We start from the raw sequence: 14,232 nt of genomic DNA on the forward strand, positions 1-14,232 counted from the left end.
CTGGCCCGGAAAGTGGTAGGACAGRGCAGTGCTGCAGCAGGAGGGATGGGAGGATGGTGTTACGGTGGGCTCAGAGGAGACCTGGAAGCAGGCACTGTGGAGGCATGGAGGCGTATCTGAACCAAAGGGGCATGAGGTTGTTCAGGGAAGCAGCATGTCAGTGCTTGCTTGATTGGGATGGTGGCATTTGTGCTTGCTGAGCTTCCTGCTGAAGAGTCATTTCCTTCCACGGTGCAAAGGCGCTGGAAGGTATCTGAGTCACTAAAGATAGTGGAGCTAGAGAGAGCTGATCTGCAGTAGATCAGTGTGATGTGAAGAGGGCTGCATAAACCAAGCCCCAAACCACCTTCTCCCCAGCACACACAGGCATGTTTAGGAGGATGAGAGAGCTGAGCAAGCAGCTGCAAGCATGCGTGGGTAGAGCTTTTTGCCTTGCTCCCTCCAGGTGCATGGTGTCCTCCCAGGGACTGCTTTTGGGCGTATGAATTCCCTGCTTGCTCCTGCCTTTGAGAACCTCCTCRTTTCCTCTGAGGTTTTCTCCATAGCATGGATTTTAGGCATACAGGTTGCAACACCAGCTGTATCTCCACTGACCCACGAGCACTCTTTGCAGCAAGAAGCGAATGCAGTGCATAGTTAATACGCTGCAGTGTCCCTCAGTAGAGACAAGATGCTTGAGATCTCATGCAAAGGAAGGCCATAACCATTCTGACACCTTCTTTCCACTGAGGGACAGTATGTACTTATTAATTATTGCCTGGTAAACTATTGTGAAAACCCAGCTGGCAGCTCTTTCCAACAGATTTTGTCAAGTGATGTGTCCTTTAAAGATAGGAATAGTCTTCAGCCCTGCAGTATGTCATGGATGCAAAGACTAGCTTTTGAATACTGTGATACAATTTTTTAGGGATAAAATAACATGCCCTTTCACTAAGGATATGAGTACATGGACAGATTATGACAGGCCAAGCAAATGTTTGAATGTTCAGCCAGCTAGTTTCCACAGGGTGGGTGATGCCTTAGAAAGTCACACCTTGCTTGCTTTAGGGAACTTGTCTGCATGCCCTTCACAGTCCCAAGGAACTGAATCTTTTTGTGCACTTGCCATTATTTGCAGAGTTTTGAGGGTTATCGCAATGATCTGAACTAGCTATGTCCCWGGCCAGGCAAGTGAGCAAGTTGCAACCATCTCTAGATGCAAATTTACTGTGCTGCACAGTATATCCTGTCAAAAGGTAGAAGACCATCCAGGTTTCGGTGGGTTATTTTCTCCATGAGCGTTTGGTGCATGTGCAGAGTGTGCAAATCACAGCACAAAAGCGATTTTAAAWCAAGTGTCTCCAGTCCAAAGGCTGCTGTGACTCTGCTTCCCCAGCAGAGAGAGTTGGGTTTAAAGAGGATCCCGCTTTTCTCCTGCAGTGTTTATCACAAGTCTCCCCAAAGTCGTGCTGAATTTTGGGGCTTGCCACTGTATGTGTTTGGAGTGAGTGTCGTTGCTCACAATCCAGCTCAGAGCTGCCAGCCCCTGCTGTTGTTGATGAGCAGGTCACATTTCTGCCTAGCATTAAACTGCAGCAAATTGAAATGAAGGGCAGGTTGATCCGCAGCGACTGCGGTAAGTGGAGTTTAATTGGGATGAATTACACGCCAGGTTTGCAGTAATCTCCATCCCACGTTGCTCAGAAGCATCATCTGCTTTGGAAACGTGACTCAGAAATGTTGTTGTTTGATTCCCCCGAGCATTTAAGAAACTTTATTTTTCCAGGAAGCAAAGATTCTTGGGGTTTGGTGGGTTTTTTGGTGGTGGTGTAGCTGCTGTTGTTGTTTTCTCTTTGTTTTATGGTAATGAGGATCCTTTCCCAGAATTTCCCCTGGGGAGGGAGGTGAGCGGCTGCCAGACGTTCCCCTACCAGCTCTTCTCCAGCTCCCTCCCGTCTCTCTGCGTTTGTAACGTGCTGGAGCGCTCGCGGCCTCGCCGAGCCAAGGAGCTCGCGGCGCCGAGGCAGCCCGCACGGAGCTCGCTGCTGTGTGTTGGCCGGAGCTGCGTCTGCAGATTTACAACCTTCACGCGTCTCCGGGCGAATCTGCCACCGCGCCGGAAACTGCACCAAAATCTGGGGTGAAAGTGTGTATGTTGGGGAGCAGGGGAAGGGGCACGGTTTAGTTGTGTAAACCAGGAGTCAAGGCAGCTTTAGCGTCTAACTCGAATTTGGGAAGGAATGGACCTTAATTCATGGCACTSGTAAGGCGCGGGAGCTGCAAGGGGGTCGTCCCCTGGCTGGGCAGAAGGCTCTGCCTGCGGAGGTTTTGCCTCAGCGGAAAGGCTGCTCTCTCGAAAGGCAGGGGAAAAATAAGCAAAGCAAAGGGAAAAAAAAAAAAAAAAAAAAAAAGGCACAGCTTGCAGATGCCTGCTGGTGGGAGGAAGAGGAAAGCAAGGGGCATGAAGCCAAAGGGCTGAGGAGCTCGCCGTCCCCGGAGCTCTGCCCTGCGCTCCGATGCCGGCAAGCATTGGCTGGTTGTTGCAGACCTTCCCATGAGCTTAGACAGGAATATGTGATTCTGTAGTATCATCCCTCTTTGCAGGCAGGGCACAGAGCAGCCAAATGGTTTTCACAACATTTGTGTATGAACAGGCTGTGGCAGAACAAGGGGGTCTACTCCACTCTCGCATACACCCGCTCCACACCTTGTCTCACCTTCTGTGTGTTTAAGAACTCAAGACTTTCATCTTCACAGGAGTTTCAAGCCATCACTAACCCTCCTTTCCTTCTCCCTTTATCTCTTAGTGGATATTCGTGAAATCAAAGAGATTCGTCCAGGAAAGAATTCACGTGACTTTGACCGGTACCAGGAGGATCCATGTTTCCGACCGGACCAGTCGCACTGCTTCGTTGTCCTTTATGGCATGGAGTTCAGGCTGAAGACCCTCAGCTTGCAAGGTAAAGCACTCGTGACCCCAGGGCTCTGCCAGTGAGGACAGAACAGCCCTCACAGTAAGGCCATCGTCACCACAGCGCCTGGACTTTGCATACGTCCTTCCAGGAGCACGGGGAGTATATCCGTGGGCAGATGTTTTCAGCATGCTCAAGGGGTGTCTTTGGAAGAAGTGACACTGTTTCACTGATGCTCACACTGATCTAGTTAAACCAGTTAACTCACCTGGTAAAACCAAAAGCTGTGTGAAGTGAACCCTCTAGTTCAAATGTCTGCTTGAAATAAATTGTGTTATCTCAGCTTGGCATGTTAGCGTTCGTCAGGTGAGTTGTGGTAACTGGCCATGCACATGAAGCGGTAAAAGCCCAGTTGTTTCTGCTTTGCAATTCTGAGCACAAGAGTATGCTGCCAGTTACTGCTGGTGACAAATGGTAGTTCTTAAAGTCTCGGTAACCCTGACATGTTGTTTCAATTTTCCTAAACATCTTGTTGGTTGACTGAGGCTGGACTGGGAGCAGTCAGTTGTGCGTTCTGCTGTTGATGAGAAGTCTGTGCTGTTGAGCTACCTTCTCTCTGGGATGGGTGGAAAACGGGCTCATAATCCCTTGCTGTAGTTTAGCAGATAGATAATAACTTTTCCCACTAACAGTACTCAATCTTGTGTCTTGTTTAAACAAACCGTGATGGAGGCAGTCACACTGAATGTGCATGGCAAATCTGCCTTCTGCCTAGTGCTTGCTGCAGCGTGCAGGAACAGAGATAGCACTTCGGCCTTTGGAAAGGATGCAGCTAAGGAGGAGTTGGTACACGTTCCCAGGGAGTTCCTGACCTGTCACCCAGGGCAGCCTGAGCATTACTCCTTGGGTACAGGGGTAACACCCTAGTGCTCAGGAACTGAACGGTGCAAAGCGTGTGCTGTGGAGGGGATGGTGTCCAGCCTGCTGTGCACGTCCTGCAGGAGATGAGCAGAAGCTCAGCAGAGAAAGGAACCAACTGGAAAAGCTCTGCTAGGAGAGTTCCTGTCTGRCAGCAGCTCCCTCCCGTGGGATGAGGGAAGGGATCTCTGGCGCTGGGGAGGTTTGGGTTAGTAAGCCTCTGTGTCCCTTCCTGCCATCTCTCCTGTTCCTTCTTTCTACAGCCACCTCCGAGGACGAAGTCAACATGTGGATCAAAGGACTGAACTGGCTGGTGGCAGACACTTTAAAGGCTGCCACCCCCCTGCAGATTGAAAGGTGAGAGCCTTGTCCGTGTCCTGGGGAGTGAGAGGCCTCGGCTAAGGGAACAGAGCAGGCAGCTTCTCAGCTGGGTCCTTCTGCCTTTGTCCAGGGCTTGGATTTTATCCCAGAAAGCTGCCAGCTCCCCATACCTTTGATTTTGTGCAGACTTATCTGTGCTCTCACTTTCAGACAGGGAGAGTTTTGCATGAAAATACAGCAGGCTGCCCTGGAAGGGGARCAGAGCCAGGGGAAGGGGGGTTGTGTGATCGTCTTCTGGCTGTAGCAGCAAGCAGAATGGGCTCGTTGTTGAGAAGTTAAGGCTGAGTGTGTGCGTGTTTGTGCCTTGCCTTTTAGATGGCTCCGGAAGCAGTTCTACTCGCTGGATCGTAACCGGGAAGACAGGTAAAAAGAGAGTGAAGCTCTCACTTACAGAGACTTGTATATTCACAGAGGCAAGGCCTGTTTCACCTGGTGCCAAAGCCTCAATATTTAAGACACTCCTCATTCAAACTATCCATATGACGCTTTAAAGGCTCCCCGYTCCCCGCCAGCTTGACATCTTTTTGACCCTTTCTGACTGTCCTGAGCCGCGGGGGCTCCCAGTGGGAGCCGTCACGTGCACAGAGCAGTCCTGCTCTTGTCCTGGGCGTGGAGAGTCATGGCGAGACTTGTCTACCTGGACTCAGGTGCTGAGTAAGACCCTTGGCTGGTACTGCTTCCAGGAGAGAGATTGCACTAGAAGGGTTTCCCTTCGACTTAAAAATCCAAAGCAGAGGCTTCTTTTGTGTTTCCTATATTTTTAGTTTTCATTTCCAAGAGACCTTAAATCCTTTCCTGGCTCATTCTCACTGTATTAAAACATTAAAAAAACTCCATCATCTTTGTTTCCCTGACCTGTTTCTCTGCTGTTTGGACCCAGTAACACTTTGAGACCCAGTAGCTGCRAAGCACCTTCACCCCTTAGCTGGCATCACCAAAGGGAACAAATATGAAAGAGCCAACAGACAGCTCTGACCACCCAGTTTGGGGCTAAACTGGACTGTGCTTGTTACTCACCACCCCATGCCACCCAGTTCATCTTATTCTCCTCCTCTGAGGTTTGTGAAGCTGTGGATCTTCCCACTGCTTGATTTCCAGGTTGGTGGGTTGCAGYAGGGCTGCTGCCTGTGGGGTTCATGTGTGAATATCTGGTGATGTCCTAGTAGATGAAATGTCATGCCTGGACCCGTCACAAGGAGCATCTGGTCAATCTGGGGGAGATCGAGGAAGGGGGGGGGTATAGGCCCTGTTGTGGAAATTACTTTCAGCTCTCTGCCTGTGCTCTCCCTACTCCTGCAGTCTGCTTTGCACAGGACACATGGTGGCTAGTAGTCTTCTCCTCTCAAGGTGCTGTTATTTGCTTCCTTTCGTCACTTGGGCATAATTTTCTCCAGAGAGATTAACCAAGCGTGTTAACCTTGTGGTATTATTTCTGTGCTCCTCGGCTGCCCTGAGACAGCAGGCCCGATCGAGARAGGGGAGAGCAGAGGGAAGAGCTGGAGATGTTGTGGATACAGCAGTACATGCCCTGCGGCAGCGCTGGAGCACCTGGGCTCCATCTGCTCCCTTTATTTGTTTGGGCTCAGCTTTCTGCCCTGGCAACGGAGCACCTGGCGGATCGCTCTATTCCAGAGGACCTTCCACTTTTTGCTTCTTCCCTGGTATTAATCTAGCAGTGCTAACGATTTCCACGTTTCACCCTGAGCCCTGGAGTCCTCCTGGTCCTTGCAGGAAGCTCCTGCCAAGAAACTTTTCATAGCTGCTCTCGTGAACCTGGCTCTCCGCGGCGGGGGCTCCTGGCTGGGGGAGCCATGGGTGAGTTTGCACCGCGGTCAGCCAGGTCCACCCTGCAGAGCAGCCAGCCAAAGTAATAGCTCGGTAGTCAGCCGGGAGCGGTGGAGCGAGCGGGTCCTCCATCCTGCTTTGGTTCGTGGTGCTGTGTTTCTGCCTCCCTTCGAGACTTTGCGTGCTGCCCCATGCCAGCCAGGACAGACAGAAAAGGCTGCTGTGGGGCAGCCTGGRGTTAAATTAAACCTGGCAAAAACTTGAAGTAGAGCAGAGTGGGAGAGGGGGTGTCTTGCATTGTGGAGATCTCTGCGTGTTGGGCGTTTTCCCCTAAGAAATCCCATTGGGAATCCTCTTTGGGATTTTCCCTTGGAACTAGCAGGGCCTCATCTCTCCTGCTGTCTTCCCAGGGCGGCTTGAGCTTAAACTTATCAGAGAGGCGTCTGGAGGTGGTCGGTAGTGTGTGGCAACGTGTAGGTGCTGTGCACACCTCTCTAGACGAAGGCCCTCTCTGTCCTGCTTAGCTGTAACCAAAGAACCGACGTGGCCAAAATCAGGCTCCGCTCTCCCTTGTCGGAGGAGAGGGAGTGTTTTGGAGGGGCCTGTCTCCTGCCCACGGCTCGCGGATGCGGGTGGCTGAGATCCCAGCTTGAGTGAACACGGGCTTTACGGGCTCCGGAGCCGCCTCCGAGCGCCAGAAATCGGGCGCCGTGGTGCACCCCTTTCGAATCGAGGCTTGATTTTCCTGTGTCGTAACGCTCGGCGTGCTGGTCGCCGTCGGCGGCCGGGCGCGAGGGGGAAGGCGGCAGGAGTGCGGTGCGCTGGCTCCTTTCGGCAGCGCCGGCGTTCCCCGGGGGCGAATCCGGCTCTGCTGGAGGTGCCCGGTCCCGTCGCTCCGGGTGGGAGCGCTGGCGCTCTCCTTCGCCCGCGCCGCGGACCCCGGGGCTGGCAAGCGGGATTTCTGCGTGCTCAGCCGTGGAGAAGGCTAGGGCAGGCRCGGGGAGGGCTGCGCGAGGCTTTGGAGCGTGGCTCCGAGAGGAAGGGGAAAAAGTTGGTCCTTATTTTATCTCATCTGTTTTCGGAGTAAAGCTAATAAAATGGCTTTCTGGCAGGACAAAAGACTCGTCTGCCCGAGGTACGTTCAGCAGAGCTGACAGCCGGCCCGGGCTGTTCCTCCTGTGTGTGGGTGGGCTTTTTTTTTTTATTTATTTTTATTTTTTTTTTTAATTTTTAATATGATCTTTCTATTAGCATTTAGAACTAAGGCAGCAAAATACAGCGTATTCCCTAGCTGCTGGTCAGGGGGAGAGGATTAAATACAAACCATTCCAGCCCAAAGTGCAGAAAGTGCAAAATAGAAATGCCACAGCGTAGAGAGGGAACACCGAAAGATTTTATGTCTCCCTATTTTACAAGCAACCGTACGTTTCCYGCAAAGCGGGGACAGACGTTGTAGGGCTCTTGGATGAAATCCTCGCCCTTCTGAGGTGTTTCAGCATTCGCTTTGGTGTCCCTGGGGCTTTTTACTTTTGCTTTAGAGCCTCGAAACAGATTTGATACGGGAATAGTGAGTCGTGATTTTTTTTAAAGAAAAAAAGAAAAAAAGAAAAAAACACTTCTCTTACAAATCAGCAGCCGCCTCGGTGCTTTCCAGAGCAGCAGGTTTTGGGAAGCTGCAGGCGCTGTTTCCCGTTCCGGCCCTGCGCGGGGTCCAAGTCCGGCGGAGCCCCGGGCTTCGGCGGGGCTCGGCGCCGGCACGGGTGCGCGCGCCGGCACGCACGCAGGCGGGGGCTGTTTKCTCCGGCAGCCGGGTGTTTGTTTTTTCAAGGGAAGTCAGGTGGAAGGAGGATAACAGGATGCTGTTCTTTTCCAAACTGCCCTGGAGGAAAGTGTTTCACCTCGGGCTCGGAAAGCTGCAGAATTACAGCGTGGGGGGCGGGATGTGGGGAACGTTTCCATCCCCTCTGAGATGGCTGGATCTGTCCTTTGGCCTGTTTGCCATGAAACCTTTTTTTTTTAAAAAAAAAAAAGAAAAAAAAAAAAGAACTTCCGTAGAGGAGATTAGTTTGTTTATTTTTTTACTTTCTTGTCTTAAAATAGTACCAAGCTGTTTAGCCAAGGTTTTGAGCGCTTTAATATTATTAATAACACAGTARATAAAGTCATTCTGTACCCTGTTCTCCTACCAGGAGCGGAGGGGGAAATGCTGGCYGTAGCTTTTAGAGGGATTGCTGTTTTCCACTTACCAGCGCGGTCACGTAGCCCAGCAGTCCGTGGCACGGCACCTCCCTTGGCTTGCAGACCTCTTTCCCAGCTGTTCCCGGCCCCTGTGACAACRGGGTCATCGCTCGAGGCCGTCGGRAAGCGGCAGCAGAATACGGCCCGGYGGCTGCCCCCGGCTCGGCGTGGGAGATGCTGTTTCTGCAGGCTTCTCGTGGCGGGTGGTGCTCGGGGGTCACCAGCCGAGTCCCCGGTGGCCGCAGGGCTAATCCCAGCCTGCCGGGGTAGTGACACGCTGCTCTTGTCCTGTGCTCGTACTGCTCCTGTTGGTGTCCAAGCCTCGTACATCCAGAGCTTAGTCCTTCCTCGGACTCTGAAAACAGCCCAGCGAAACTGGAGTGAGTTGTGCCGTGCTCTGCGCCCGCTCCAGGCGTTCCCTGGCGTGACCTGCGCCTAGCAGAGTGTGCGGAGCGCGGAAGGGAAGGGCTGGCTGCTGCCGCTGTGCTCGCCGCTGAGGTCCCTGCCCGTGCCTGCCAGCTACCTGGCTGGTCCACGTGGGGCACCAAATTCGGGGCATCTTCCCCAGCGCAACTGTAACTGGCGCAGCGTGAGCTGGCACAGTGGTGCTGTGCCCCCGTCCCCTCCTGTTGGGGCTGTGCTCTAGTGCCATGAGGTTCCCACCGTGGGCTCTCCCCCAGCCCTGTGTCCTTCCTTCTCCASACCATGGCCTCTCTGGGAAGAAAACCCTCCAGGCCAGGGCAGAGACAGGAGCTAAAGAAGTGGATATTAGCACCCAGATAGTTCCCCCAGCTGCTCTTTTGGGGGCCCTGGGCCTCCCTCAGGGCTGCTGCACGCGACAGTCCTTGACGCGCGAGGGCATGTCCCGTGAGCCACCTTCTCCTCCGTGCTTTGCAGTCCTGTCTCATTCCCGTGCGTGTTGCCCGCTTCGCGTCCGCCCAGGGCCTGGCAGCTGCACTGCTCTTGCTCGGCCCTGTCCCCTCTCCAGACCGCGCAGCAGGCYGCAGGCAGCTGTGCGAGGCAGCGGGTTGTCCGTTGGAGGCAGTGCGGGGCAGGCTCTGCTTCCCGAAAGGCTCCGTCCGCGCCGCGAGGGCAGCTCTTCCTGCTGGGGAGGAAAATACATGAGCAACGGCTCGAGTTGAGGCTGTTTCTGGCTCTGTAGCTCGTTTAACCATGCAGAGAGGGCAGGAGGCTGGGACCACGTGCCAGTGGGTTTTTTTGGTCCTGGTGGCAAGTAGAAGCAGGTTGCCTGCACGGTCCCGAACTGGCCACATGCTGGCAGAGGAGATGGTGCAGGAGCCAGAGCCAGGGTCCTCTCCTGGGCTCCCGACACGTGAGCCCCCGCTGTGCTGCGACGCGGTGGTGTGAACGTGCTGGCATCCCGTTCCCCTGCGCGGAGGGACGGCGCGGCGCGGCACGGCTCGGCTCGGCGGCACAGCGGCGCTCTGTGCCGGCAGCTGCAGGAGGCCCTCGTCTCTGCGACACCTGGCACCARTTTCTCTCTTTGGAATTCCCTACGTCCCTTTTCCTTCTTGTGTATTTTGGCTTTGCCTCGTTTCCGGGGGGACAGTGCGAGAGCCGAGGGCTCTGCATCGCTCAAAGATGAACACGCGTGCTTCGATGTGCACTGCGTCGGCCCTGGTGTGCCTATTTGGGCCCAGAGCGGTGGGTGTCCTGGTGTCAGACCCACCCTGACCCCCTTGCTGTGGGGAAGCAGCTTATAAACTCCTGAGCCCCTGTCTGGGGRGCAAAAGCAGCATCTGTGATTGCCGGGGCAGGCTCGAGGTCTAGTTTTTAAGGTGTGGGGTGCCAAAAAGTTATTGCATGCAGATGTCTCAGCTCTTTAAAGCCTGTAGATGGGAGATGTCCCCATACTTCCTCCCACCAAGCGTGGCTGCATATGATGTGGCAGGTTTGTAACTGTGGCTAGAGATGCCGAAAACAGGTTTTTATCTCTTTAGGATAAAATTAGCCAGGCTTAAACTGCTTGCAAAGCCTGCCCACTTCCAGCTCTCTCCACGTGTCAGAAAACAGGTTTTGGAAAGGATTCAGCCACCYATCTTCCATGATGGAGCCCAAATACCTTAAAAATGCTGGTTGCTCCTAGCTCTGCTCCCTGCGCAGGACATACGTACARTGTGTATCTAAGTGATAAATGTTGTGTTTTGCCTTGGGTCCCAACAACTRTGTCTTTCCAGGGATGTGCATCCGTCCCCGTGTTTCACTGCTGATGCCCCCTGGGGCATGGCTGCTCTTTGCATGCAGTGCCCATGTGCCAGGGTAARACCTTTGGTCCCACAGCTCCTGAATGTTTCCCCTCTCTCCCCTGCTGAGCCAGGATTTCTGCCAAGGACCTGAAGAGCATGCTGTCTCAGGTCAACTACCGTGTCCCCAACATGAGGTTCCTGCGGGAGAGACTGACGGTGAGTCTGCAGCCCCTTCACTCCCCTCATTTGCACCGAGGACCCTCAGCAGCCTGCTGCCTGCAAGACTGCAGTGCCTAAACTCCCACGGTGCGTTTGCATGTTGCAGAGGCTCCCAGCCTTTCCCGGGAGGGCCCCTACCTGCTGCCGTGTCTGAAGAGGTGCCTGCTCCCACTGGGTGCCGCACCCTGGCCCGCTTGTGGYCAGCACCCCTTGCTCCTGCACCCTGCCTCCCACGCTCGCCCGCTYCTCCCCAGGGCCCCCCGAGTCCCCAGGGGAGCCCTGGCACTGGCTCCTGTTGCAGGTTTTGCCCTGCCGGGGTAGAGCTTAGTAGCACCAGCCCCCACCTAGGGTCCTGCTGCCTGCAGTTGAGTTTCATAACACTACTGGGAGAAAGTAAATCGAACAATTTTGTAGTAAGAAGATAAGGGGCAGAGGCAGAAGCGACWGAGCTACGTTCTCATGAGGCTGAGCAGAGTCGAGAGCAGAGCTGAGAAACTCTGCTGCTTCCAACCCTCCCTGAGTTACTGGAGGGCCTTGCTCTTTGCACGCTGCTGCAGTCATCTCTGCTCGCCTGGGATTCGGTCTTCCTAAGGAAGATCCTGCTGCTCCCACCAGCCTTCCCAAGGACCCCTGCTCCGTACGAGGGGTGAAGGAGCAGGGAAGTTGGATCCTGCTGGGGTCCCTTAGCTGGGCTGAGGGCAGGCAGTGCTGTACCAACACATGCTTTACAGCCCCACTCGCAGATGGGTAGTTCTGTGTGYTTCTAACACAGGGTGTGTGCTTTGCAAAGTCAACATTTCTGACCTCAAGCACCAGGGTCRTCTCTGTCAGTCACTTCCACCAGCAATAAACTCCAGGGCCAAAGATCATTGCATGCCAAGAAGAGCATATACTTCATGTGTTGCAGATTGCAGACACTTCAAATATTTGCTGCAAATGAAAAACAAAATGATCCTTTTGTAACTATTTAAGCAAGCTGCAATGCTTTAATGACCAGCGCAGTGATGCCTCTGTGTGAGTGAGCTTGGGAAACGCTGGTAGTAGGGGGGTTTAGGATGTGCTCATGTCTCTGGGCACTGCTGTGGTCCTGTGTTCGTGGCGGAGAGATATGAAGGTGGAAGCAAAGCCAGGCCAARGTTTGGGCTTTTCTTCTCCTTTTCCTCCTCTGCAGGAGCATCTCCAGCCCTGCCGTGGGGGGATATTGAGAGCAGGTGGGGCTCCGTAGCCACAAGCCCTGCAGATCCTCTCCAGGGCTGCCTGTGGGCCCTCTAAAACTTCTGCTCTTCTTGATTATAGGACGTGGAACAGAGGAATGGAGATATAACATACGGGCAGTTTGCACAGCTGTACCGCAGCCTGATGTTCAGTGCCCARAAAATGGTAAGAGCTGAATTCTCTAGGGCAGAAGCGGGGAAGGAGAGCTGTGTTTGTTACTGGGCATTTTCTATTAATTGCCTTTTTAAACCCTGCCTCCCTCAACAAATAGCTTGTTTCCTACCTCTGGGCCAGGGAAGGCAGGGAGTAAATACRTTTTTGCTTCAACCTGATTAGCACAGTGCTTCAAGGACTGCAYGAGCAGTAGCTGTAAGATTAGTAAAGCAGGACCAAGCCCTGCTGTCCTTGCTCACGATGAAGCCAGGCTGGGACACCTTGCAACTCAGTGTCCTTCCCTGGGGTCTGTGCCTGAGACCGCTGTGAGCGGTGGCACAAGGAGCAGGATAGAGAAGGGTGATGGCCAGACACCTACAGCTGCTCCCGGAGAGGTGGGAGCTGGCTGTGTTTGCCTTCGTACAGCACCAAGGCCTGGTGTCCGGGGGAAGAGGTCTGCCCACAGCGAGCAGGAGACCAGGGCCATGGAAAAAGCGGTTTTACTTCTTCTGTCTCCTTCTTGATCAAGTTGCGCTTTCACATACCTTGACGACACTGATGCAAACCTGATACTTGTGCTTTTTCTTTTGCAGATGGACGTCCCATTCCTAGAAAGGTGGATAATTCTCTCTGTTTGCTGGGGAAGGGGCCGAGCTGTTTCCTTTTGCTTCCTAGCATGTTTTGGTGTCTGCAGCAGCCTATCTGGCACGCTGCACGSCTCTTGCTTGTCACAGTGCTGCTTGTGTTTTTGCATTTTGTGAATCAGCATTTGCATTCTAGACACTTCARCTTGGGTCAGTAAGGGACTTCCTTTCTCCCAGGCCTCTGACTGAGACCTAGCTCAGGTCAGCTGCATTCAAAATATTGTCAGTTGTTTTATGTGAAATAAAGCAGACATTGTGCTGCTTCCCCAGAGTCACCTCGTAGCTTGTGCTAGGTGGATGCTGTGCCAGGGACTGCGCAGCGCAGCAGCAGCGACTCGCCGCTGGCCCTGCTCCAGGTTGTGCCTGCAGAGCTGTTGCCGRCGGTGCCTTTCCCTGACCCRTGCACATCTCGGCTGTGATAAAAAGAGCCTCAATTAAGACCCAGAAGTTAAAGAATGAAAAACATGTTAACCTGTCCAGATAATTTGATTCCCTCTCTTTTTTCATATAACAATCATAGAAAAGAGAGTTGGAAGGGACCATGAGGTTCATCCTGCCCAAGGCAGTCACCCCTGCCCAATCGTTTTTTTTTTGTTTTGTTTTGTTTTTTCCTCCTGTTAGTCCCCAGCACGGCCCTTGGCTGTCCACTGCAGCCAGGTGCTCTCGGGGACAAGTAGCCTTTTGAGATAATCAGCTGCAAACAGTCCTCCCTTCATTCCCAGCAGCTGAGTCCATGCGCTCTGAATATCTGTAGGTCTGTCCTGTCCGCAGCCAGCCCTTGACTGCCCCGCACCTATTTAGTTCTTTTTCCCTTTTGTACAACTCAGTCCCTCTGGCTTCCTGATTATTTTTGCTGCTCTCCACTGGAGTTTCATGCTGTCCTACCCTTGGTGGTGTGACTCCTGGACTGCTCGAGGTGCCCCTCTCTCTGGGATGTGGACACGTAAGCTCAGCTGCTGGGCGTTTGCCATCCTGCCTTTGTGGTGCTTGGTGTGAATCCCCTTCATTCTCGCGGTGCCGTCTGTGGGGGGAGACGGTGTGTGTCACCTGCACGTGCCATGCTGTTTGCCGGTGGCCGCTCCCATGATCCCAGCGGCTATTTTTAATGACGTGTTGTGACATTACTTGAAACTTCTCTGTCTCCTCGCAGGGGTGGAGAAAGGTCTGAACATGTCAGGGTGTCGCTGCTGGACTTTCAGAAGTTCTTGCTGGAGTGCCAGATGGTGAGCTGTGGGGCACAGGACACAGGGCAGGCAGTCATATCCATAGGGATCCTGCACTTGGGGGATAGCTTTTACCTGCAGCTGGAATGACTGGGCCATGGGGAGCTCTACTTGGCCCAGGGCCACCACTTGAGACCACCTTGCCTGGGTCTGGAAYGGGTGAAGGGGAGCACTGATAAGCATGGCCTCAGCCAGGCACCTTTGTTGGAGAAGAGATGCAGAGCAGAAGATTCCTGCAAGGCCTGAGTGAGGCAGGGGCTCCCAGAGAGAGGACCTGGGGGGTGGAGGCTCCGTTGCCACCAGCCTTGCTCCGCGCGAGGCTGGGTGCGCGGAGAGAGCGGTGCCCAGCACCGCCCGC

General features: G+C 53.8%; 1 protein-coding gene across 1 annotated transcript in view; it reads left to right on the forward strand.

Moving 5' to 3' along the window:
• Positions 1-2,790: 2,790 nt before the first annotated feature.
• Positions 2,791-14,232, forward strand: part of PLCG1 (phospholipase C gamma 1) — a 31,350-nt gene continuing 19,908 nt past the window's right edge. The window contains exons 1-7 of the mRNA XM_085313940.1: positions 2,791-2,939; positions 4,073-4,166; positions 4,506-4,553; positions 10,552-10,636; positions 11,936-12,019; positions 12,601-12,623; positions 13,802-13,874. Coding sequence (XP_085170066.1) covers positions 2,906-2,939; positions 4,073-4,166; positions 4,506-4,553; positions 10,552-10,636; positions 11,936-12,019; positions 12,601-12,623; positions 13,802-13,874 — 441 coding nt within the window. The 5' untranslated portion in view covers positions 2,791-2,905. The remainder of the gene's footprint in view (positions 2,940-4,072; positions 4,167-4,505; positions 4,554-10,551; positions 10,637-11,935; positions 12,020-12,600; positions 12,624-13,801; positions 13,875-14,232) is intronic.

The sequence above is a fragment of the Rhea americana genome, unplaced genomic scaffold, assembly GCF_003343005.1.
Source record: "Rhea americana isolate MKP2758 unplaced genomic scaffold, rheAme1 scaffold_4, whole genome shotgun sequence".
Lineage (NCBI taxonomy): Eukaryota > Metazoa > Chordata > Aves > Rheiformes > Rheidae > Rhea > Rhea americana.